General features: G+C 44.3%; 1 protein-coding gene across 5 annotated transcripts in view; it reads right to left on the bottom strand.

Annotated features, from left to right (window-relative positions):
- Dpp6 (dipeptidyl peptidase like 6) overlaps nt 1–27656 on the bottom strand; it is a 927623-nt gene that overhangs the window by 165572 nt on the left and 734395 nt on the right. For all 5 annotated transcript variants that reach the window (XM_021163977.1, XM_021163979.1, XM_021163976.1 and 2 more), the window contains exons 6-7: nt 24146–24198; nt 5360–5441 (exon numbers count right to left, since the gene is read on the bottom strand). In XM_021163977.1, coding sequence (XP_021019636.1) covers nt 5360–5441; nt 24146–24198 — 135 coding nt within the window. The remainder of the gene's footprint in view (nt 1–5359; nt 5442–24145; nt 24199–27656) is intronic.

Below are 27656 nucleotides of genomic sequence, written 5' to 3'. Positions count from 1 at the left end.
TCTCTCTCTCTCTCTCTCTCTCTCTCTTTCTTTCTCTTTCTCTCTCTCTCTCTCTCCTCTCCTCTTTTCTCTTCTCTCCCCTCCCCTCCCCTCTCCTCTTCTCTTTGCTCTGCCCTGCTCCCCTGCCCTGCCCTGCCCTGTCTCTCCTCTCCTCCTGCCCTAGGAAGGGTCTCATATCAAGCCCAAGTTGGGCTGCAGCCTACTATGTATCTTAAGCTTCTATAATCCGTCTGCCTCAGACTTCTGAATTCCTGAATACTAGGATTACAAGTATGAGTTAGCCTGCCTGGCTTCTCCTGGTGCTGTGGTGGGGCACAAGGCCCTGACTATCTATGGAGGTATATTCATTCTGGACCACAGGATCTAAAGGTCCAGTAAAGCTGTCTACAAGTTAGAGCTGCTTACCATAGGCACATAGAGTATAGATTAAGGATGACCAGAAAGACTGTGGCAGTATTCTTGTTAGTTTCACACCATAGGCATGGCTCAGCACCCTGAATAGTAGGGCTGTGAGGTTCTGAGAGCTCCTTGGTGGGTCTGACTGCAGCTGTGTTCTCTGTTCCCCAAGGAGATTCACTCATTGCTGCCTGACTTGTTATCATTAGAGCAGATTTACTGCTGGGAGCAATATTTACCTTTAAAAATAAAATGGTGAGGATTTGTTGCCTGTCACTTAACAGATTAATGCTTGCAAAGCTCCAGATTGCAACTCTGTTTTGCAGACACACAGCTCAGAGACTCACTGTCCTCGGGGTTGTTGAGCTGTGGTGAGGATTCTCTCAGGTGAGGATACACAGTAGGTCAGGATAATCCTCCTGGGTTTGTATGTTTTATCATTTACATTCATTTCAACATTTTCACAGCTGCATTTGTGTTAAACAGGGAAAGAGTAGTTAGCAGAAACCTCAAAGCCTGCCTGCATGGCCCCAAGAATCTGCCATTACTGAACTTGCTGATTTTCAACCTATAGTACTCTTTCCCCACTATGGGTGTCTTAGTTTGGGTTTTCATTGCTGCGAAGAGACACTATGACCAATGCAAACTCTTATAAAGCAAAACATTTAATTGGGGCTGGCTTATAGTTTCAGAGGTTCAGTCCATTCTCATCATGATGGGAAACATGGCAGCTTGCAGGAAGGTATGGTACTGGAAGAACCCAGAGTTCTTCATCTTGACCCAAAGGCCACCAGGAGAGATTTTACTTCTACACTGGGCAGATATTAAGCACTAGGAGTCTTCAAAGCCTACCTACAGTGACACACTTCCTCCAACAAGGCCATACCTCCTAATAATACCACTTCTCATGGGCCAAGCATATTCAAACCACCCCAATAGTTAGTTTATACTTCTTAGAGTCAGTACACAGAGGACTCAGTAAAAGTCTCTGAGTTAATTTAAGCTCAATGATTCGAGGAGCCTGTTGGTTCACAGCAATAAACCCAAATGCCAGCAATGAATACTTAATTGGACACTGAGTTGCTTGAAACAGAAAGGGGGGTACTATTTCCCTTATTGTGAGTGCTGAGCACACAGTCCTAGATCACAGCTAGTTACTACCTTCGGATTATTTTATGTTTAATGTTAGGATTACACATATACTAGTGAACTGATTCACTAGCAATTCATTTAAGCATTCATTTTTTCCAATGCCAGGAAATACTTACTGAGCACCAGGCATGCTTTGCTTTATGCTTTTATGCTCAGAGGGTGAGGAGAGAGACCTACCAGTATCTTACATGGCATTACGTGTGACAAAAAAAAGTCATACATTGAGATGTGGGACCTCACAGGGGTGCTGAGAGAGTGTTTGTGTTGGAGAAGACTTATCAGGAAAGCTGCTACAGTCAGGTTGACATCTGCTCTGTTTGTTCTTACTTAGTCTTTAGGAGGTCAAACAAGGTCATGTTTGCCATCCTCTGTCTCCATTCCTGTGCATTGGCTTTGGATAGGGAAGGGGCTGACCTGATGAGGAGTGAGGAGAGACATCTATAGACTCATCTTTCCCTAAATGCTGTGGGATAGAATTCTAGAGCATGGGCCCTGTCTCCTCCACTGTCGGATGGGTCTGGTGCATGTCTAGAGGCTTATTGTCAACCATGGCTTGACAAGGAGCAGGTGACATGTCAGGTACACAGAGACCTCTGCAAGAAATCAGAATTGGTGTCCCTTTCTCAGTCACAGAAAAGAGACCACTCTATAAGGAGGCAGTTTCTTATTTTCCTCCCTCATTACTGTGGCTGGGCCTGGGTGCCAGGCTGGGCACACTGGGCTATTAACTGTGGAGTAGGGAGTGCAGTAGCCATATCTACAGAAGGGTCAAAATATTTTTTTTATAAGTCAACTATTTTTTTAAAAGATTCATTTCATTTGTGTGTGTGTACCACATAGGCAGGTACCTGCAGAAGCCAGAGGAGGGTCTTAGGTCCTTGGAACTAGAATTGCAAGCAGGTACGAGCTGCCTAACATGTGTCTTCTGGAAGAGCAACAAATGCTTTTAACTGCTGAGCCATTTCTCTAGCCATGATGACCTCTTAAAGGTTCAGGTGCTAGGATACGCTGTAGGCTTCTGGAAAAGCTACGGGTGCTTCCTGTGACTACAGGTGCTACCTGCTGCCACCTCCCCCAGACCCCTGCACGTGCTGATTTTGGCCAGTTAGGCCCACTGAAATCTCTAGTTGGCTAGACCCTTGAAGAATTGCTAAGATTCTTCTGTGGCCCAATATTCCTGCTTATTTGAATTAATTCGAGACAGTGGCACTGAGGTGCAACCAAGCAAATAGAACTGCACATTGGAGAAATAGAGATGACTCTTCATTTGCAACACCAATCCAATACCACCCCTGCATCTTTAAGAGGTCAGTGTAGCTAGCTAGAGAGATAGCTCAGCAGTTAAAAGCATTTGCTGCTCTTCCAAGAAGACCCATGTTAGGCAGCTCACACCTGCTGCAGGATTTTAAATGCAATCATGCTTTAGGAAAAAGACAGCTAAAAATAGCTTTAGTTAATCTTCTTACAAATGGAAGAGAAAATAATGATTGAGTCACAGCTACAAATATCAGAGGAGCTCTGTGCAGGGAGACCCAGTCTCTAGAAACAAAGCTAAACAGGATTCATAGCAATTACCTGGTCTCCTGGGTGTGACACCTGTCACAATGTGGTCATGACATACATATTCTTCTCTTAGTTGTCTGCCTCATTTTCATCACAGACTCATAGCCATGTGTGGCCATAGTCAGTCAGTGATGAGCTTGCACTGGGAACCTTGCACCAAGGCTGTTCATTGTGGGCCTTCTTCATTACACTGTCTGTGATAGTTACCATTAATGGGCAACTTGACAGAATCTAGAACCACCAAGAAACCACACCCCTGGCACATCTTTAGGGGATTTCTAAATTAGGTTAGTGGAGATGTTAAGACTCACCTTAAAGGTGGGTGGTTCCATTCCAGAGGCTGGGGTCCTCCTAATGCAGATGACTCAGGCTGCTGCAGCTATGCCTGCCCCTCATGACGGATTGGGCTTTCATACTGTGAGGTAAACAAACCTCTTCCTACCTTGAGTTGCTTTTGTCAGGCATTTTGCAACAACAATAAGGAAAGTAATCCATATGACATCTTTTATACTCCAAGGGCTTTAAACATCTTAGTTTTGCCTATTTGGGTTCATTAAAGTCACTGATGTCAAAGGGTCAAGCCTATGTCAGCTCTGGAGGCTTCCTCAGGCTGACACAGCTGACAGGACATAGCTTCATAATGATGAACAAGTCCACTTTATCCATAAACCTTCAGGGATGAGCGTGAGCTTGCAGAACCAGGTAGAACAATGTGCAGCACATTGATAGCTCCCATGTAATCCTCCAAAGAACTTCATCTACACACATGGTTACAGGTCCAGCACTGAACTAAGTACCCTAGATATGGGAGCTAAGGATCTATTATGGCTTGGATATACTGTGGTGCCTGAGAATGTGCTGAGAGCTTGTTCCAAGGTGGTGGCACCATTGAGGGATGATTGGCTCACAAAGACACTGATGTCATTCATGGAATAACCCATCAACTCACTCATGACCAGATAAGCCAAATAGTAGGTGGAAGCTGCGGGAACTGGTTCACTAGGGTACGCCATCCAAGGATGCATCTTTCTAGTATGCCACCCCAAAACCCCACCCCTGCTTTTTGGCTGCCATAAGATGAACAGTTCTGCTCCTCTACACACCTTTTCTTTCTTTCTTTCTTTCTTTCTTTCTTTCTTTCTTTCTTTCTTTCTTTCTTTCTTTCTTTCTTTCTTTCTTTCTTTCTTTCTTTAAAGGACCTGCACCGAGAGGAAAGCATGTCTGTGAGAAGAGCGGCTTTACTGTCAGGCATTTTATTTTTTATTTTTATTTTTTTAAAGATTCATTTATTTATTATATGTAAGTACACTGTAGCTGTCTTCAGACACTCCAGAAGAAGGCATCAGATTTTGTTACGGATGGTTGTGAGCCACCATGTGGTTGCTGGGATTTGAACTTGGGACCTTTGGAAGAGCAGTCGGTGCTCTTAACCACTGAGCCATCTCACCAGCCCCGACACACCTTTTCTTATGGTGTTCTGCTTCCTCATGGGCCCAGAAATGAAGAAGCCAGCCAACCACGGACTGAGACTTCTGAAACTCTGAGCCCAGAGGAACTCGTTCCTGGTTGTTTTCAAAGGTGTTTTCTCAGTGAAGGAAACCTTTGGGATGTAATGATATGCCATTTGTGTGTGTGTGTGCGTGTGTGTGTGTTTGTGTGTTTGTGTGTGTGTGTGTGTGTGTGTGTGTGTGTGTTTGGGTAGGTGTGCTTACCTATATAAACACATGTGGAGGCTGGAGGGTTGATATTAGGTATCTTCCTCTGTCACTCTCTAGGTTTATTTTATTTTATTTTATTTTATTTTATTTTATTTTATTTTATTTGAGACAGGGTCGCTTGATGAACAGTGTTCCATTTTAACTAGCTTGGCTGGCCTAGGAGTCCTTGTGGTCTGCCTGTCTCTGTACCCAGTGTTGGGATGATAGGTGCCCTCTCTAGCCTATCATGACCCATTTTTAAAATGAGAATTCTCTATCTGAAAAGAAACAATGATTTTATATAATCAGGTACTTTGGTGCATTTATCTAAAACTTAATCACACACACACACACACACACACACACACACACACACACACACACACACACACACACACACACACACACACACACACACACACACACACACACACACAAACACACACACACACACAAACACACCAGAAGTGTACAGCAATAAACATTTTAGACAGTTTGGAAAACATAAATGGTAAAAATCAAAATACGGCAGCTAGACCCAGCTTGCTTACCAGCTGCTGGCCTTTTGGGCCCCACCCTGCATACTGAAGCTTTGCGTTGCTGACTTCTGGTGGGTCCAGACTCTGAGGGTCCCTGAGGAGACAGACAGACAAACAGAAACAAAGCACAATGTTGGGAACCAAGAATATACTATGCTCCCACTTGTTGCCTGACAGTCTTACTCTCCTCTTTCTCTTAGCTATTGAACAATATGTCTCACTCAGCTTCCACCAGATTTCTGCAGATGTACATAATTCATATAAAGCTGAACTATGTCCACTGCTACTTAATCCAAATGGTAAATATTCATCAGGAGAAAACATGCAGAGAATTCTATAGATCATTTTTTTTTTTTAATGTCCAGGGCAGTTAAACTTAAGCAAAACCCACAGCCAAGCAGTTATAAATCCCACACCCAATGTCTTCATCATTAGCTCTCCCTGCAAATAATTCTTTTCTAAGTATGAAGCCAGGTCATTCTGACCTTTGAAAGCCAGTGGGTCTCAGGATGAATTGTATTCTTTTACAGATATAGAGAAGGAGAGAGGGAGAGGACACTGGGGGGTGGGGGAAGAGTTGGAGAGAGGGAGAGAATGAGAGAGGGGGGGGAGGGAGAGAGAGAGACTGAGGGAGAGAGGGAGAAGAATAGAAATATGTTTTTTCCATTCAACATCTCTTACATTTTTCATTTTGGGGCTATTTTCCAGTTGTGTCTACGTGTATATACACATATGTGTGCACTGTGTACACATGTATACATACTCAGGAGCATATGCATCCATGCTTGTGCAGGTGGGAGCCAAAGCTTGATGATGGACATCTTTCTCAATCACTCTTCACATTAATTTTGGAGTCAGGGTCTCTCACTGAGCATGAAGGACATCAGTCTGACTAGCCTGACTAGCCAATGAGTGACCTGTAGGGGTCCTGTGTCACTGACAGCCAGTGCTGGGATCACAGCTCACGCACTTAGCTGTGACCTGGTGCTGTGAATACAATTTCTTCATGCATTTATAGCAGCATTCGACTGATCCATCTCCCAAGTCCCACATTTCAAATTCTTAATTTACAGACATGGAAAATTCATTGACAACAAAATACTGTCTATATATTAAAATTTCATAATAAATAAAAGCCATGAGAAAACACCACAAAAACATCTGTAACTCTGCTGTAACTTGAATATTTCAGTATTGTTTATAGCTGCTACTGTCTTCCACAGGTAGAAAGAGCAGTCATTATTTATTTTTTAGGGTATCACCCCATGTAGAATGGCATCTGCATTCTGGGGGAGCAAAATGGTCAGGAGAGCACCCTGCCCTGAGAGCATAGTCCCTATACTGCAGAGAGAGACATGAAAGTGTTTGCTTGTGAATCAAGAGCAAGCGAGAAGAATGTAGGTTGTCTTTGGGAAAGGAAGACATAGAGTTTCAGGAGTTCCACAAAGGGAAGAGGCAAGAGGGAAGAAGTGGGGACAAGACCTTTATATGAGCAGGGCTTCAAACACAGAAAATTCTAGAGTAATTTCAACAGCACCGTAAGAGTCAAGACAAACAAAAATAGGAGGAAAGAGAGGAGGAGAAGATGAGAACATAAGATTCCACAGTGCCTCACGGGAGTGTGAAAACAAGAGGCCAGCTATGGGGAAGGCAGCTGGGATGACAGTACTCAGGGGAGCAGAGAAGCTAGGAGGAGAGGGGGCCTGGACAGTGTAGATCCAGATGGGTTCTTAACAAGCTCCAGAACCATCCCTATATCTGTAACCAAAGATATATATATATATATATGTATATACACACATGTATATACATATATGGAACATATAGATGGATATATGAATATATATGGTCCATATATATATATATATATATATATATATATATATATGATCTGTATATCTATCTATATCTATCCATATATACATACACATATATTATATTTATTTGTGCATGTGCATGTATGTATGTGTGCATGTATGTGTGTGTATGTATGTATGTATGTATGTATGTATGTATGTATGTATGTGTGTGTGTTTGTGAATGGGTACCTGCAGAAGCCATAAGGCACTGGATCCTCTGGAGTTGGAGTTACTAGCAGTTGTGAGCTTCCCTAGGTGGGTGCTGGGAATCACTCTCTGTCCTTTGAAGAGGAACCTGTGCTCTCCACTGCTTTAACTGTAGGCCACCTCTGCAGCTCAGCAATTAGGTTTTTGCTGGTGTACTGCTATAAAAAAGGCTATGTGAGGTGACAGGTATACTGGTGAGCTTGATTAATTGGTCTGCAGTGAACTGACAGGCACAAAATCATTTAAACATCCTAAAATATATATTTATTATTTGTTAGCACACAGCAAAGCACAGGAAGGCTGTGGAAAAGAGCAAAGTTTTCTATAAATCACAACAGAGTGATGGGTGACAGTCTCAGAAGAGCATGTGTAGTCTACTAGCTGTGGCGTCTTAAAGGGATTAAGGAAAATATACAGGCATGACATCATTTATGAAAAAGAAGCAAAGAAATCTGAAGCCATCGGACTGGTCAGCTAGCTACAGGGCTGGGTGGAATGGGTTAAAGGTCTGTAGGAACTTGGTCTCCATCATCTAAGAATGTTGTAAAACTCAAGAAAAATGACATATATTAACTCAAGAGTACCCAAAGGGTGTGGTTCTCTCCTTCCTAGCTAGTGAGTCTCAAACTCTCTAAGTCAGTCCAATGACTCCAAGATCTCCAAAGTGAGCTACCCACTGGGGTTGCAGCAACCCACCCAGGATGTCTTCAGGAGAAGAGACCAGAAAGTGGTGGGATTCCAACCTAACAGCACTGACCTTGGGGCAATAGAGCAGCTCAGTCCAAATCCCTCTTCTCCACAGTCCCACAAAGGGAGCATTAATGTTTGCCTTGTGAATAACATCCAGTATTACACTGCACACAGAGACGGGTAGCCATGCTCCACAGATGCCAGCTTAATCCTTGATAAACCAACAGGTAATTTGGCCACACAACATAATGCATGTGTGTGTCCTTAGATTTTCATTTAGTTAGTGTGGCCAGTGGGTTGAGTACTGATAAAGTATTATTGTAATGACTATCTGATGAAAGTTTTTAAAAAGGGTTAGTAACTTATCAGACATATAGACAAGTTTGTTCTCTGGAACTCAGCAGTGACAGCAAATTGGTGAATCCCTAAGGGGGCAGGTAGGCTGAGGGTCTCCATCCCATCACCCACACTTGCTATGGTGAATTAAATCTGTTTTTACACTGGGATCCCACAGTACCACATTGTTTTGCTTTCTAAATAAAAGTCTTTAGGGTGACACTCCCTGTGTCCCTCTACTGTGTGTCCTTACTCAGTGAATATTCTGCAATTTCTCTTCATCTGTACACCCCCCATCCCCACGCTGGTGACCCTTATACAGCCCTGCTCAGTGTTGTAAACACAAGGTTTCTATTGAATATGCCCCATCTATCCATAGATGGCCCATGGAGGACCACTGAGGAGCTACACAGAACCACAGTCTCTCCCTCTCCCTCCCCCTCTCTCTCCCTCTATGTGTGTGTGTGTGTGTGTGTGTGTGTGTGTGTGTGTGTAACTCAGTTTGCCACTGATCACTGTCATAGCCTTCTGGTAAGTTCTGGCTTCTCAATTTCATTCCATTACTTCATTTCTGTTTCTGTTCCCAGTCACCTCTGTCTCCTTTGTGTGAGGCTGGTAGATGGCCCTGTGCTGACTGACCTCCAGGAAGAATCTGCTACTCCTCTGCATGGGCTGCATCCAGGCAGAGATCCTGTGGTGAGCAGGTGACCAGAGCCACAAGGTAAGATCCAACTACATCTGAGGTTCCCATTGCCAAGTCCTGTTTCTTGCCTCTGTCCTTTTGAGGCCGAGACATGTGTGCTGTGGCATGGAGACCTCCTCTTCAGTCTGCTACCACACCTCCTTTCCTCTGTGGATGATATCACTGATATCATCTCGGCCTTCTCAGCATCAGCCTCCTGAGGATCCCACTGGCCAGGTTCCCTGCTTTTCAGGACAGCACACCTTAATAGACACTGGTCCCTCAGTGTCAAGACAGCATCCTTGTCTTGTCTGAACAATGCATCTTGTGCCAGCCTGTAGCCAAGACAATTTTCCTTTGCACTTTGATTCTGGGAAAACTTTATTACTACTGTGCTTTAAATCATTCTAAGTTCTCATAAGAGCTGACAGTAATGTACCCACATTATTAATATCTTGCCTGGATTTTACATTTGTCAATTTATGTTATCTTTCACTGACTCCCATGGTTGATTGTGGGGTTCGTGGGCTAGGTTTGTGTCTTATGAATTTAGACAAATGTGTTGTGCCATGTACCACTGTGTCAGTACCACAAGGGAGTGTCTGTCACTGCTTGCTCCACAAGCTCTCAGTTCCCTGCCACGGCAACTGTTGTCTTCTCAGTCTCTGGCTCTGCCTGTTCCAGGAGGTCCCAGATCTGCAGCCTTTTCAGACTGGCTGCTCTTTTGACAATGAGCTCTAAGGTCTGGCCTGCTGCCAGGACTTCACCTACTCTCACAGCCTATTCTGTCTGAGTTCCTAACCTCAGGGCCCCAGCACAAATGAGACAAGACATTGAATGGAAACTTGTCATCTGACCAGCACCCTCTTACATCTAAGCCTTGCTGGCCCTACCCACACATTTTAAATTTTCTCTCTCATAGTTCACTAGGGCTGGGGAGATGGCTATGTGTGTAAAGTTCCTGCTGTACACCAGGACCCAAGTCCAGATCACCAACATGCACGGAAAAGTTGGGTATGGAAGACACCATGCCTGTGATCCTGTCACGGGGAGGAAGAAACAAGAGGCTCCCTGGGGCTTGATGTCTAGCCAGTGAGCTCTAGGTTCAGTGGCAGGCAATGACTCAAGAAAATCAGAGGCTTAGCTCCTCACTTCACACAGAAGCAGCAGCAGTAACCGCTGATACACATCCAACGTGCCACATGTGCTTGTGACCTGTGGCTTATGGCATGGGTGGCTGTGAATGCAGCCCAAGCACAGAACTCATAAACATATTTAAAACATTATTATTGTGTTTTGTAACTCAATTATGTGGTTCTTGAGTGTGGACTTTGTGATGATAATGACAACATTTTGTCCCAGTTTTTTTTTTTTTTTTTTTTTTTTGAGGGGGGGTTGTTTTTGGTTTTGTTTTTTGAGACGGGGTTTCTCTGTATAGCCCTGGCTGTCCTGGAATTCACTTTGTAGACCAGGCTGGCCTCAAACTCAGAAATCTGCCTGCCTTTGCCTCCCAAGTGATGGGATTAAAGGCGTGTGCCACCACCGCCCAGCCTGTGTCTCAGTTTTAAAAGGTTGGACATGCCTGACAATCTGGCCAGTGATCCCTACCATATACTGCATAATTCTGAAACTCTCTCTCTCTCTCTCTCTCTCTCTCTCTCTCTCTCTCTCTCTCTCTCTCTCTCTGTGTATGTGTGTGTAGGGACACAAAGTAACCTGGTGATTAATTTGGGGGCTGTCTAGTGCCCTCTCCACCCCCTCCTTCACCTTTCTTTATTCATTTATTCTGAAGAATGGGCATTGGGCTCTGTGATGGATGAATCATCTCTGGGTAGAGATGGATTGGTACAAAACTGATTAAGGAAGAATAAAATGATCTGGACTTCACATAGCTCAAAATAATCACAAGATCCATTCTGATTTTGCTTATTTGAGCAATAAACAAAACAGGGCATAAATCATACTGGATTCTGAAGAGTGAATTAGCACCCAGCCAAGTTTGCTCATTTATCTTCCAAAGCTATTTTGAGGGATTGAAAAGCTTCCCCAACAGCAATGGCAATTAGGAGGACAAAAAGCTAAAATTTGCTTTTTTACCCTGGCTTTAAACTTTCATGACTAAAATCATAAAAATACTCCAAACCCACATCTTCAACGTCAAATATTGTGAGTTTTCTTGAGTCTTCTCATATGTTTAGCATAGTGGGAGACACAAAAAGATACAAGTTCAGACCTAGGTAAGTGCTGTCCACAGTAGGTGTACACTGATTACAAATGCATAGTAGGTCAGCAAGGGGCAACCTTCAGTTACTGAGGGGTCGATAATAGTATTTGTAATAACTGAAATCCACTCAGTACCTAGATATGCCTGTCACCCTTTGAATATCTAATGAATTAGTCACTGAAGTTCTTGTGTTAGGGGTCCAACACCATCAAGGCTTCCAAGCATGTGAGCCCTGTTACTGTTATGTTAGTGCCTCACTCCCACCCTGACCCTGATTCCACACAAGTTCTGGACTCTGATCACTGATGTGCAATGGGCAGCTGGGTTGAGACCCCAATATGTCCCATAGGCACACCGATCACAAGGAAATGCCAAGTCATAAGAAAAGAGAGTCTGCTTTACTGGTCACTGTGTCCCTAGGTCAGTCCACTCTCAATCTACCCCAAATAAAAGAAGAAATGAGACACGTCAGAGTGGGTCTGGGGCAGGTGTTTGAACCAGGAAACATTTTGGCAGAGATAAAATGTTCCAAAGCAGAGAGGCAATGGTGGCCAAGTCCTTCAAATACCCTACAAACCACCAAGCTGTGTGGTCTAGATCTGTAAATTAAGGATGTGAGAAGTGTGCCTCAAAAGGGCTTGGCAAGGGAAGTGAGGAGGGAGAGAGACCAGGGCGGGGGGGGGGGGGGGGGAAAGATAGGTCAGGAGGGGAGGGAGCCATGCTCTAGACCCTTCATTTTCCATACATCTTCAGGTAAGCTTAAGTTGACCTCCAGTGCTGGCTGAGAAAGCCCTTCCTGAGCTGATAGGACAGGTACCTGCCTGTTGAAAAGCTTGAACAATCCCACAGAAGACATCACAGGCAGCCACCCAAGGCACCCATCCCTGTCCTGTAGTCTTGAACCAGCTAAAGCCTGCCAACCCAGGCTGTCTCCTCAAACTCCATCAACACAGAACCAGCAAAATTAACAGGTAGCTTCAGCTTCCTTTCTGGTTGGCTCCCAGGCACCCAGGAAGTTGCTCCCTGCTACAGGTGAGACTCAGAACTCGGTGTTATCTTTTACCTTCATAGCAGACCCCATCATGATGTCATGGTCTCATTCCTCCTTGGGCCTGCTGTCTCAGAGGAGGCATCTGATCAGTGTGCCCAGTAAGAGATCATCCTGGCAGGACTGATGATGTGGGAGTCTCTGCTACATGAGGGTTGGACTCACAAAGCCTCACTCACAACAGGCTGTATAGCCCTGGGCTGATGGCTTTACCTCTCTGAGAAACTATCTACTGCTTGAGGTAGGGTGGTCCATCACTGGTCACTGTTCTTGGGAGTCAGTTGACAGAGGTGACTGTTCTGTTACTGGTGGAGACTGATGGTTGTGTGCACATAACTTTCAGGTTCCTTGTTTCTCCAGCATAGGCTGGTTAGGCTCAGTTAGCATGCTGTACCATATCATTGCCATGTCAGGACTTGCACTTTTGGAAAGTAAGGGACAGCAGGTGGCTCAGGCACATGGACAGCTGATCTCTGTGAGCCTGGGCCTCCTTCAGATAGAATGAGAGATGGGCTTGCTTCCCCCTTATAGACTTACCTCAAAACTATTTAGTTAAATACAGGTCTCCACACCTTTAGAAGTTTCTGTGTTCATCTTTTCCCAAAATTCTACTTTGGAACAAATGCTTACATAGCCTGCCCTGAGATGGATGCAGGAGAAAAAGACAGTTCTTCCCAGTGTGTGTCAGGAGACCAGATTGGAACATGATGAAGACAAACAGCAGCATCCTGAAGGATGCTGCACACATGGTCCACCATCCAAAAGGACCACAGAGTCTCTATTGTCTCCCCATCTGGGCCTATTTTCTCTCATCCCCATCCTTTACAGTTCTGTACCAACCCATAGGTGTCTGGCCCAGCATGCTTTCAGGCCATGAGGGCAAATTTCTCAAATTCTTCACCTATGGCTATAGTCGTAGTTAGTATAAGCCATGTAAAAGATATACCGATGCCTGAGAACAGGCCTAGTCAAAGAGGCAGCTTGGGCTCAGTGGCTCACTCTGACAGAGAGGACTGAGTACTATCTGTGTGCTCATGGTAAGCTCAGGAACACAGTGCATATGCCAAAGCTCCAAGCTGAAATAGTCATCTACACACATGTCTATGCAACAGACATGTGTCTCTATAAGCACAGCGATAGAGCTCAGGTTCTGTGGGAGGAGCCACCGAGAGCTGCTTCTGTTATCTGAGGACAAAGGAAGCCTTCTCAGGAATTATTTTGAATCAGCTAAAATGTGTATTCTGTTTTTTCTTTTTTTTTTTTTTTCTTTTTTTGGTTTTTCGAGACAGGGTTTCTCTGTGTAGCCCTGGCTGTCCTGGAACTCACTTTGAAGACCAGGCTCTGCCTCCCGAGTGCTGGGATTAAAGGCGTGCGCCACCACGCCCGGCTCTGTTTTTTCTTTTTAAAGTGCAAAGTTAGTGATGACAGATTGGAATAAAGGAAATACAGGGAAGCTAGCTCTAAGTCCCTGCAGAGCTCAAGTAGGAATTCTAAAGCACATCAATGGTAGGCAGTCTAGGAGAACAACACAGCTATAGCCAAAGCTCTGGGATCTCACAGCCATGGAAGAACTGTCTGTATGACTACCCATAACCCTCCACCCAAGAGAACTTGATGGGACTGCTAGCTAATAGGTTTGAAGTCTATGGCACAGAAACTAACTTGTCTGCTGGAAGATTCTACCATTTTCTTTCTTTCTTTCTTTCTTTCTTTCTTTTTTTTTTTTTTTTGAACAGTTCAGCAGGCACAGATTCCCCTTAACCTGCCTGGCCATTCCTTTTCATTTCTAAAGGCAGAGCTGAGTGCTAGGAGACTAAGCTCACAGGATCAGGGGCTTATAATCTGACAAGGGCCTGAGAGAGTCCTGTTAACAGAGAGTATATGGAAGAGTGCATGGACCAAGGCTTCCGGAATGTGGGGAAAGTTCAGGGGTTGCCAAGATCATGGTATCACCATAGATTGCAACCCAATGCAGAAGCCTCGGTGCTAGGGTTCTGCTGTGTTTCTCAGCACCCATCTCCTTTATGCCACACATTGGCAAATTGTTGGGGTCAGAAGCAGTCAGATTGAGAATAATTAACACCACTGGAGCAATCTGGAGGGAAGAGACAATCCTTACAGACAGGAGCTGAGCCACAGCAGGGCCAATTTGGGTGATGCCTGACATGAAGAGGCCCATAGCAAATGTCCTTTCCTGACTTACACAGCTGGAGATGCTGGGACTGTTGTCATTAGCAGCTGATGCTGCTCAGGGCTGAAATTAGCCAGTAGAGAAGGGGTGCTGGGAAAGTCATGGAGAAGGATACAGCAGAACTCTATGGGAGCAGAGAGAGTCAATTTGGAGTTAACAACAGTGAGATTGCAGGATGTAACAGGGCAGGCTGATGGAGTTTAATGTGTTAAGGCATTTAGATCATTCTCTGACCACTGGCTTTTCCAGTCATACTGGGCAGTACTAGTGCAGGACTGGTTCCTAGTATTTAGTGCATTACTAGTACTAGTACTTAGTGCACTATTTATACCTAGTGTACTACTAGTACCTAGTACAATAGATAGTATAGTATTGGTACTTAGTGAATACTAGAGTGCCGACTATAACACTGGAACTGGGTACATTCAGTATGAGTACCTAGCACAGCACTGGTACCTAGAAGTCATAAGAATTTAGACTAACAGTGCCCTGAGAGCTTATTCCAGCACTTCTAAAGGTCTTTAGGAATTTGCCTTAGAGCAGTAGTGTGGTGAATAAGAATTAGAATTCACAGAGATATAAAACCTTGACCCTTTCATTAGTTATTAGAAACCTGGCTGTCTATGTTTCTGTTTATGGAAAAGATTAATTACAAAGAGGTCAGGTCATACCACCCTCCTAGTGGAGTTGAAGCCTCTACACTTCACGGCAGTGGAAAGGACAGAAACCATTGGCTAAGGTGAAATTCTAATCTGGACTATCAAAATCAACCCTTTATAATCTGTTGCTTTATAATCAATTGCTTCTTGTGTGTCTGAAACCCCACAATTGCCTGCTGTTGACTGAGCCAAGAGTCTTGGAGTCAGGAAGCTCTCTGGCCATTATGCCTTCTCCCCATTGTGTGCTACTGAGCCTCTGCCCTCATCTTGGAACACTTGGTGGGTGAATCATAGTGTGTCTCCATGCACCCTGCCTATGAAGGCAGCTGCAGAGGTGGCATAGAGGCAAGCAGTCTGGCTGGAAACTGCATCTGTTCTGCCTCTGGGGAGTCACAGCCTTGCCTACCTTTCTCATGCTGTTCCCAGGATGGACTATGCATATGTTTATTGAGACTGAGAAGGTCCTCAGTACTCTCTCATGCAAAGCCGCTTCCCAGCTGGAAACCACCATTCCTGAAGATGAACTGCTACCCTGCCATCAACCCACCCATGTGGGGCAGCTCTGGAATCCACACCTGATACCCCAACCAGAGTAGGACCAAGCAGGTCACCCTCAGTTCTTCCTTTGAATTTTCTTGGGGTGACTGGAGAAAGATGTTTCTTGCAAAAGAAAATATCCTTAACAATCTGGATAAGAAGTGAAGTGTTTGGTCAGCATGCAGAGCCTGAGACCTCTTTATGATGCTTAAGGTCCCTTCAGTCCACGCATGTGGCATCCCACTCCACATCTGGACTCACTTCATATTTGGCTTCAGCACATACGAAGTGTTCCACAGAGGCAATTTGTGGGAAGAAAGGGCATTAGCCAATGTCAATGTCAATCCTCAACATCAGGCACTGTCACCTGAGTCCCTAAATGCCCACTGAGAAGAAAGATTCATTGTTGTGTTGGGAGTATAGCTCTGTATACATGGATCCAGAGTTTCCAAGCTATGTACAGAGCCATTCCCACAACATTGGAGCATTCTCCAGTTGAGCAAAGACCAGGTGGAGGGCATGAGGTTAAAAAGATACACAAAGAAAGAAAGGTGTGTGTGTGTGTGTGTGTGTGTGTGTGTGTGTGTGCATGTGTGTGCATGTGCACACTCTAAATGACACAGCTGCTTTGAGTAATGCTTTAGACATTTTTAAATCAAATTATACACATATTATTTATATATTCCAGCTGGTTTACTTGAAGGCACTTACCCAAGAGGAAAGAAGATATATGTCCATATACAAACACTCAAAGCAGATTCACTCATAACAGCCTCCAATGGGAAAGAACTTAGATGTCAATTAGAGGTTGTATGGATGAAAACTGGGTAAATACACACAGTGGTCACAGGTGCCTGCTCCAACATGGGAATCTCAAAGAAGGAATCTCCTCCAGGAAGACAGTGAAACACACATGATACAACTCCATGTGCACACATTCTAGAGAGGCCGAGGGAACCAGGCCTATGGCTCATGCCTGCAGTCTAGCACCCAGGAGGCCAAAACAGAATGTGAATGTGAGGCCAGCTCAAACTAAAAAGCAATTTCCAGGACAGTCTGGGATACAGACAGAAACTCTGTTCCAATAAGTGACATCAAAGAAAAGGGGAGGACAGATGACATGGTGGTTGCCAGGAAAAGCCAGAGGGGTAGAAGGGTTATGTGGCACTTTGGGATGTAAATGTTCACACCTTTGCCATAGGTGATGTATCTAATGGGCTAACATCTGAAGGTGGAATCAGAGAGGTAAATTCTGCTGCAAGCAAATGGTGCTAGTCACCTAGTCACCCCATCACTGGACACACAGAGTTTGTGTGGTGGGCTCTTTACCCACAAGTCCCCTAACCCATCTTCTATATAGATTGTTCACCCACAGCCTGGTCAAGGCTGTCCTTTATGTCTACTCTAAGCCAATGCTGAAAAAATGGTTGCTATTGGAGAGAGAGAGAGAAAGAGAAAGAGAGAGAGAGAGAGAGAGAGAGAGAGAGAGAGAGAGAGAGAGAGAGAGAGAGAGGCTTCTGCTAGGAATATTCCAAAATACTGAAAGGAAAAGGAAAGTGTCTAAAGCAATATGAAATGCAACAGCTAGCAAGAGGCATATGACCTTCCACTGTGTGTCCAGCACTTGCTTGGCACTCAGTTATATTGTGACCATATGGCCATATGGGGACATCGCCTGATGCAGAGTAGCACTGATCTATAATCAGATCTGTTGATAGCTGGCTTTGGGGACACACACACAGCTCTCTTTCAGGAGACTGACATACACGTGCCTCTTACTTTGCACAACTTAAAACCTGTCATGTGATTCCTCACACTAGAAAGAGATCAATAGCCCAGAGGGAGAAATCACAGCATCAGACACACTGATTTTTTTTTTTTTTAAGGGAAAGGGTGTTTATCCAGGTTACATCATTAACAGCTGGAAGTTAAGATATTGGGAGCTCGAAGCAATGGGGAACATCATATCCATCCATTGTCATATGAAAGCCTTCAATACCAGTACTCAGGGACACACTGACTTACAACAGGTTCCCAGTGCTAAGAATCTGAAATGCAGGCTGAAGTTAAGACTATATCCCACTAGGTGGAGCCTGAGGGAAAGATGAGAGTAGGCAGACCTGGGAAGTCTTAGGAAAGGCTGCTTTGTAGAATGCATGTGCCCCTACAGAGCCTGTACTGCTTTCTATAGATGAAGGTACACATTTCGGATGACCTCATTAACATAAAGCTCTGGATGGAGTAACTGTGTCCAGAGTGGCAGACTCTTTTTGTGCTCACACAGTTGTGGTGGCTGGCTAGTGGTGGCTACACAGACAAAACATCCTCAAGGAAGAAAGGAGGGAGAAGCAGTTAGCCATAGTCCAGGGCTCACAGAGTGTGGTGAGCTGTCCATGGTTCTGGAAATCTTGGTAGGACTCACCTCCAATGCATGCCATTTTAAGAATACCTTTCCAGTTTGCTTTCATGTTAGTAGCACTTCTCTAAGGGTAGGAATAATCTAGTGATGCAGGTCCTGGAAGCTTTGATGGCTGCTCACTTTGCAAAGCTAGAAGTGTGTACTAGGTGGGTCCCAGAGACAAGAAATTTTCAGGGAAACATGCCAAGCTGCAGAGGAGCAGACCTGGATGCTGAGACTTCTCCTTATGCCTTCCTAAACTTGCTAGCCCTGTCTTTTCTATGCACTGGGCTCAACTCACAATTGGGGACAGGTCACCAAGGATTATTTAGGAGTCCATGGGACACAAACACTTAACATCTGTCTTCATTTTCTAAGAGAACACCAGCTACCCATTCATAGGCACAATGCATTTGACCTTCACACTACCAAACCCTCCCATGGTCCATGTCTGCAGGACCCCACACTGCATGCAGACTCCTAACTGAATGTAAGTCTCTCATCTCTACTGTCCTTCATCTACTCTATGCACAAGTGCTAAGTCTTGCTAAGAACTTATACCTCCTTTCCTATGCTCAACATATCTGGAGTGTTCTTATCATGCAGAGAAATCACACCAGGCTGGAGTTCAAGTGACTCATTCTCCAAGCACATCCTACAATTCTCTCAGCTCTGCAGCTCTCCGTGTGCCTGGCTGCATTCACATCTTCCAGCCAGCATGGACTCCCTGCAGAGGCCAAGCTTGCCGATGACTTTACCAGGCCTTCAACATCTTTTCATGTCTTATCTAGTAGAATAAACTCCAAGAAAACTGACTGAGCCACAAGGCTCAGGTCAATTCAGCCTTCACCTTGAGTTGCACACAGCCCTCTCTTCCTTCTTGATTTGGAAGGAAGCTTTGTGTATCAGAATCAAGGCTGTCCTTGGAGTTACTTTCTCATGTACTGTTATACAGATTGGTATCTCCTTTCAAACATTTTTTTTTAAAAAAGATTTATTTATTATTATATCTAAGTACACTGTAGCTGTCTTTAGACACTCCAGAAGAGGGCATCAAATCTCTTTACAGATGGTTGTGAGCCACTATGTGGTTGCTGGGATTTGAACTCAGGACCTTTGGAAGAACAGTCAGTGCTCTTAACCACTGAGCCATCTCTCTAGCTCCCAAACAAAATTTTAAGTTCTCAAGCACAGCAGCCAAGGCTGGAGGTGGTAGCAGCTCTTACTTGTAGCAGTTAGGAGGCTGGGACAGGAGTATGATGAGTTCAAGGAGAGCCTGAGCTACACTGTAATACCCTGTCTCAAAGATTAACAGATAAACTGAAAACAATGCCCCATCTGAACTCTGCTGCTTATTGTGGTGTTAATAATAATATAGCATTTCAACAAGTATTTCTGACCTGTATTGTGTTTCTTGTCATTAGTTCTCCAGAGGATTTGGGATGGATATTATCCTATCTGCCTCTCTGTCTCTGTCTCTGTCTCTGTCTCTGTCTCTGCCTGCCTCTCTGCCTCTATCTCTCCATCTCTCTGTCTCTGTCTCTCTCTGGAAACCAAGACTTATAGGATGAAAGCAGAACTTGGCCAGTCAGCAGGTTGAGGGCTGACCTTATATTTTTTTTCACTGAAGAGCTGAAGTGTGGATGCCAGTATGAGCTGCTCGATAGTCTCTGGGGGAGCACTGCTCTCCTACTGGTACCCTCTTCCTAAATGAACAAAATCTGTGTGCACCATCATCTCCAAAGGGAGAGTCTTCAGGTAGAAGGACCTATGATTTAGTTATGTACCTTCTCAAACACATCACAGCTTTAAAAAGTCAACCCCAATTCTAAAGCAATATAGTTTTTGTACCTGAGCAAAGTTAGTATGCTGTTATCCACAGAAAATGGCCTGACATCTAAATAATACCTCTGATACACATTTTAGCTTCTACTCTATTGCTGTTCTGAGTTTGTCAGACTCCAAAGTACCACTGCTTCCTGATGAGGTGGCTGCCCAATTTTATTGAACTTCTTTCTGCTATAGTATCAGTTGATCGTTTTTGTTTCTTCATGGGATTTTCAGGATGACCCTAAGATCCTAATAGACAGTAAATTTTCCTCACTGTTCTCTCTCTCTCTCTCTCTCTCTCCCTTTCCCTCTTCTGTTCCCTCCTTCTCCTTCTTATTCTCCCCCCTCCACCTCCCTTCCTCTCCCTCTCTCCTTGGTAAACACACACACACACACACACACACACACACACACACACACACACACACAAACACACAAACACATTTTTAAATGAACTAGGTCCGAAGGCCAAACAAATTCAAGGAAAACATCATGCCAGAAAAATGATAAAGAGGCAAATTGTACCAAAACTTGTTTGAAAACATAGCTGATGAATCTAAAAATGAATTTTTGTTTTTATTATGCAACCATGTGTGGTAATGTGCATGTGAGTACAGGCTCTTAGTGATACCAGAAGAGGGCATCAGATCCCTCGGAGCTTTGCTAACAGATGCTTATGAGCTTCCCAATGTGGGTGCTGGGAGCCAAATTCAGGTCCTTTAGAAGAGCAGTATGTGCTCTTGACCACTGAGCCATCTCTCTAGCCTCAGCATAATTAATCCCTAGTAGAGAACATTATGTGGCTAATATCCACTGTAGAAATTTGACTTATTTAGTGAAAATTCTGACATAAAAACTTCTAGTGAAATATGTTATGTTAAAACAACCATATTTATTTCTATTCAAATAAACATAAACACTGGGAGTAAAAGGCCTATGTCCTTCAAGAATATAATCCTTTAAAACCTTGCTAAGTCAAACAGACCTGCCCTAGGTACTAGGACACTGGATAAATGTAGGCTCAGCTGTTTGAAACCATCACCATAGCTTTTGCTGCATCATGAGTTGAGTTCTTTCTGGCTCCACCAACATAGTCCCAAATACACAAGCTAACAACATGGGGCAGAGATGTGCAACAGAACAGAGACAGAGAGGGATCTAGTCCCTTCTGTTTGTGAAATAAAAATGATGTAGGAATTAGAGGGCACAGATACTCATTTGACCCTTCTGTGGCTAGCTGAAAATTCACATTTTAAGTGACAGATCCTTTCATGTTGAAGTTGGGATAGCCTCTGGGTTGAATACAAAGGGGAGGACACTGAAAGGAAATGTGGGAATTTGTGGAAAGAGCAGAGATCTGCATCCTCAGAATTACTAAGGATAATTTACCAGCACAGTGATGAACAACTTCAACCCTAGCACTTGGAAGGTGGAGAGAGTCAGGAGTTCCATAAATTCAAGGTCATGGCTGTACAGAAAGCTCAAGACCAACTTGGGCTACACAAGACCCCTTCAAGCAAACCAAAATAAAACAAAACACCCTAAAGCCATGGGATGGAGAGATGGTTCAGTGGTTAATAGCACTAGCTACTCTTGCGGAAGACTAAAGTTTGGTTCCCAGCACCTAATCTATCTCCCTACAGGTACTATCTGTACTTCCAGGTCCAGGAGATCTGAAGGCTTCTGACCTCCAAGGGCACTAGGCATGGTACACATCTATAAATGCTGGCAAACATCCACACACAATAAAAATAATATTTTAATTCCCCCTAAACATAAAGAGCAAAGTATTTTATACATTAATAATGTAAAATTTAAATATTCTAATAAATATTCTGGTTTTATAAGGTAAATGTGGTCATCTTCTATTAGAACCTACTTGGAGCATAAGCCATAAAATCTTAGGCTGTGTGATACTCTGCTACCTGCTGGAGGGTAAAGAGGCCTTTTGAAAGTTGATAATCCAGAGATCCCCTGTGCCATCAACACAGATGAAGCCCTGACAGCATTGGAAACTGGTTAATGCATGAATTCCCACCAGGGAAGAGGAAAAGGTTTAGGAAGATGGGACCTCAACTTCCAGTGGTCTCAGAGTGGGCTGAAGTAAAGACAGCACAGGATGCTGGCCTCACTAGAGATCTGATATCTAGCTCTAATGTTTGTGCTCTGCAATGTGACATCAAACCTGCTTTTAAATTCCTCAAAGAGGTGACACTAGGGGCATGCACTTAGAAGCCAACCAGCTCTGCACTGAGATTCTAGCTGTGAGATGCTAGGCAGGTGACTCAGCCTCTCTGGGCTTTCAGTTTTCACACTGAGAAGAATGCCTACAGCTAAACACAACACAGGTACGGGGTCAAGATGCATGCAACATAGCCAGGGCATTACAATTCTCTTCAGTTAGGGATACCTAAGGTAGACTCTGGGGAGAGGCTTCAGCCAGGAAAGTGCTTGCTTCTGTAAGCCTTGAACCTTCACTGGACCCCTAGAACCATATTAAAAAAAAAAAACTGGGCATGGTCCTGCAGGCTTGCAATAGCAGTGCTGGCAGGGATTGGGACAGGCACTCAGGGTTCACTGCCTACTTGGCATGACACTAGGGGACCCTGTCCTAAGAAAACAAGGTAGACAGTGGCTGAAATTGACTTCTGGCCTCTACATGCATGTTTACACATGTGCATATGCACACACACTCTCTCACACATGTACCCATAACATGTATACACACACACACACACACACACACACACACACACACACACACACTCACACACTCATGGCTGTTGAGCTCATGTAGGAAGTGAATGGTAGAATACCAAGGCTCTAAGTTGATGAGTCCAGAGCCTAGCCTTCACCATTGCCCTTAGACTTGCAAGGTGCTTTTCCTAAAACTCATACTCTTAGAATCCATTTCTCCTAAATCCTCCCAGACACAGGAAAACCTTAATTATGATAGGTATAAACTCTGTGTGGAACCTTGAATTTTATAAATTTATGTAAGATGGAATGAAATATCCGGCATGCCCCTCATATTCATTGCTCCCAGAGTAGGGGATGAGTCTCAAGGTACCAGTTTTTCCTTGGTTGCTATGACCTTTGAGGGTGTCTGTCTGCTTTAAGGTGAGTAGGGTGACTCCTATCTCCTGAGCTGCATCCGAGTTTCTGCTGTAATATGCTTTAAGGAAAGATTCTGTAAATACTTCACTTTTAAAAGATTTATTTTATTGTTTTAGATTGTGTCTACGTATGTATCTATGTGTGTATATGCTGCTAAGTACAGGTGCACACAGAAGCCAGAAGAGGAAGTTGAATGCCCTGGAACTGGATATATAGGCCTTTGTGAGCTGCCTCGTGTGGGTACTGGGAACTGAATTCCAGTCCTCTGGAAGAGCAGCAAGTGCTCTTAACCACAAATCTGTCTCTATGTCCAGTTGCTTTCAGTTTCTTTGGTTTAATACTATGAATAAACCCACAGGCCCTGTCAAACACATTTGTTCTTTATACCCACACAGACCTCTCTTTGTCTGAAGTGCAAATGAAGTTATTTCCACCATGTTTATTTTCTAAAGACATGCTGGCATTCTAGCTAAGCTTAGAGGAAAATAGACTGCAGCAATGATAAACATTCACACTGTGGCTGAAGCTCTTCCAGAACAATATGGTTTAGCAGCTCCTGCAGTTTATTGAAATTTGTTGGGAAAATGCCTCAAGTCAACATTTGTAGGAGCTGCATGACAAGGCTGACAGCTCAGCTCTATCCTTCTCAGTGCTTTGTGGTAGAGAATGGAAGAGACAATGGGACCAAGATGCCCAAAACAAATGATGGAGACTCTGGAATGGGAGGGGTCAGAGGGAGAAGTAGGCAGGTGGGAGGGAGAAACAACACAATCACTCCTGTTTCCTAAGGTCAACACAGAGGCTATCTCTTAATCTAAAGCGAAGACTTTATCACAGAGGTGCCAGCAGCTGGACTAAGTGACCACTGCAAACTCAGACCTGTTGTCAAAAGAAGAACTATGGGGCTTTTCAATTCTGTGGGGCCCTGTTCCTGCCCCGAGAGCCAGCAGACCCTAATGTTCTCTGTCTAACTTTGTTCTGCAGATTCCCAAGGGAGAGAAAAAGAAAGATTCATCTTACCCATGAGGAATTTTGCTCAGAACATAATATCCAGTGTGGGAGTGTTGGTATACCTGCAAAAGAGAAGAGAAAAATCAAGTGTTGAGACAAAGCCTGGGATTCCTGTTTTGCTGAATTTCTGAATCCTAATAAGCACCAGAGGCCACAGCAGCTTATGCACAGGCCTGCTGGCAAAGCCTTATTGACAATTTACAGACCCTGTTTGCACTACTTTAACCATTCACCAGGCTTATCAGGATGCCAGAGGCTTGATATTATCTCCATGGCTACCTGGTTACTGATTAAATTAGGAGTCTATATTTCCATCTAAACTAAATCTAGCCCAGAACTAATGAGAGGACATGGTCACTGGACATGATGAGAAAGCCCTGCAGGACAAAAAGATCTTTGAAGTTCTGAGGTTCCTGTAGAGTATGGCTAGGGATCCTCTGGGGCCTCAACTCTGTGTCTGCATTAAGAAACAAGGAACGGGAAGCAAGATTGGGCACACTGTCTACCGTCTATGCAGTTTGATGAACATCTTCTGGCTTATGAGAGAGTGATAAGCCAGGGCTCACTGCAAGAGGAGAGTTAGAAATATTTGGTGTTTAAAGTAGAGAAACCAGGAAATAAGCACAATTTCCAAACTTCTGGAGCCCCCAAATTTCAGAGGTCTCTTTTGATCTCCCGAGGCAGGAGAATATTTCTAAGACCATAAACGGTAAAGACAATTCAAAGGGATACCCATGAGAAAAGGGGACACAGAATCTCAGGAAATGTCATCATGCCCTACCCAGTTCTAGGTAGAGCCCCTTCCTTGTACGATGGATCTGATATCATTTACTCTAGAGTAACAAGAAACCCTACTTCACCTCCACTCTCACACTCAAGGGAATTCTGAGGGCAGATGCCCCGAGCAGAGGGGTGCCCAGCAGCTAGCACATAAGGCTAACTTTCTTAGGATACAGCTAGGTTTTTAGCTATGGCCTGATCAGATCATGCCAGTCTGTGCTGCAGACCCTCTGGGTCCCTTTGTCTGCATGGAACGGTCTCTGGTTGCAGGTGGGCAAAGAGGCGGTGGATGACAGGCAGACCAACACACGAGATTGTGTAGAATCTGAGTGCAATTTGTCAAATTGAGCATCAAACTTTTTATACAGAAGAAAATAGGGAAGTTAGGTGACACATCGGCAAGGTACAAATGAGGTTTCCGGATGCTTAATGACTCATACAAAACAGAGGAATGTAAACACAAAGACTGGCAGGAACTGGGCAATAAAATAACTGAGACAAAGTCAGCTCTATCTAAGGTCAGCTCTAGTCTTAGAAGCCAGGTGTGAGGTCTTTACACTCTTAGGTCAAGGGCTTTCACACCCAAGTCATGGTTCTAATTAGGGTGTTCTGTTCTAGCTAACCATCTCATGAATAATGCAATACTCTAAAACGACAGCCTGATCTACTTCCTAAACCATTGTAAATTCCTGTATATGGGAGCAACTTGGCTTTTATTCTAAGTGATAGTGTAATACCAGAGGCAATTCTGAATGTCACTGAATAGGCAACATTCTTACTGAATTCCAAGCCCATGGTCAGCTCAAGGACTTTCTAGGACGTTGGAACACTGGTGAAGGCTTAGCTATGTCAGAATTCAATCTTAAAAGGCACTTATAATAATACTAAAAGAGAGCACGTGGATCCATACACCAGACTAACTCGAGAATAGGGTATGAGTATATGGGTTAAGGAGAATGTCAAAACTCCAGAAGGTGAGCTTCCATGAAACTCTTTGCCTTGTGAGCACTTCCAGGCCTCTCGGCCTGCCAAGCAGACTTCACTGGAGTGTGCGTGGCAAGTCTGCAGCAGCCTCTGTCTCATGGCTGCTGTAGAGGAACTGGCAAGTCCACTGAGAGCTGGTCTATGAATGTCTAACCCATAAAATACCCCCCAGGTTCCTTGATTCCAGAAAATAGTGGGCATCATTCTCACTCTGTCCTGCCCCATGAAAGTTTACAGACTTCAAGTTGTCAGACTCCAGGACATCAGAGGGATAGTGGTGATGGGACACCCCCTATTTAAATAAAGGGTACACCTTAATAATATATACACCTTAACTAAATGTACCTTTCCACCCCATGCCCAGAGTCACACATACCTTCCCCAGAATGCTTCCCACACCTCCTGTCCAGGTAACAGAGACAGCCTGGCTGCAGACCACTTATCAATCAAGTGGCCTGAAAATGTTGCCCTTCCTTTGAGACCTGTAAGAATGGATCCCACTTAGCCTGGTGGGCTTGAATGTCATTGCAGCCCTTGCCATGCTGCTATCTCTCTGCCTGTCAGTATGATAATACAATGTTTTACTGTCCCCTCTAACCCCAAAGCAGAAACCTTTCACATAATAGGAAAGATGAGGGAAGACAGGTAATGAAGAATGCACTGCATGGGGTTATGCATGGTGACTGCCAATGGAAGTGAGCCTCCAAAGTAAGATGGGTGGAATAGATCAATGCAGTGTCTGACCTGGTACAGGCCACTGAACCAATTTTTGAAGCATTATAATGGAAAAGAAAAAAAAACTCATTCAGGAAAAGAGAAAGATTCAGAGACAAAAGCAAGCAGTGCTTTAGTGCCAACAACATTGTGCTTCTAGAGATCCTGAGGTCTCCAAACCAGGCACATGGAATACAGGCTGGCCTTAGGGATGGCAGTGGGTAGGGAGATACTGTTCTGCTTAGAAAAAACTTGGGAGTTGACCCTGTGCCAAGGTCTCCATACCTAAATCCTGCCAGGAGAGAGCTGGTCTCCAAGGAGTACTGGACACAGCTGACAGGTGAGACTACCACTTCAGCTCAAATTCTTGGCTCAAGAGGGACCAGAGCCTTCAGAACACAGGAACCAAGGAACAGCTGGGACAGTATCCTTCCAGTTTTCATCGGTGTCCTGGAAGAGATGACCCTATGCCACAGCTCTCCGTACCCAAATTCTGCCCAGAGAGGCTTGGTCTCCTAGGAGTGCAGACATACAGGCTTACAGGAGGGAAAAGCCACAGTCTGAGCCAGCAAGACCAGCTAACACCACAAATAACTAGATGGCAAGAGGAAAGTGCAAGAACATAAGCAACAGAAACCAAGGCTACTTGGCATCATCAGAACCCAGTTCTCCCACCACAGCAAGCCCTGAATACCTCAACACATTGAAAAAGCAAGACTATGATTTAAAATCACATTTCATGATGATAGAGGAATTTAAGGAGGACAAAAATAACTCCCTTAAAGAAATACAGATGAACACAGGTAAACAGGTAGAAGCCCCTAAAGAGGAAACAAAACACCCTTAAAGAATTACAGGAAGGAACACTCCTCCATTGTTGGTGGGATTGCAAGCTGACACAACCACTTTGGAAATCAGTTTGGCAGTTCCTCAGAAAACCGGACATAGTACTATGGAAGGACCCACTAATACCACTCCTTGACATATACCCAGAAGATGCTCCAACATGTAATAAGGACACATGCTCCACTATGTTCATCGC

The sequence above is a fragment of the Mus caroli genome, chromosome 5 (assembly GCF_900094665.2).
Source record: "Mus caroli chromosome 5, CAROLI_EIJ_v1.1, whole genome shotgun sequence".
Classification (NCBI taxonomy): Eukaryota; Metazoa; Chordata; class Mammalia; order Rodentia; family Muridae; genus Mus; species Mus caroli.
Note: the sequence above shows the minus strand (reverse complement) of the source record. Positions and strands in the feature narration are given on the sequence as shown.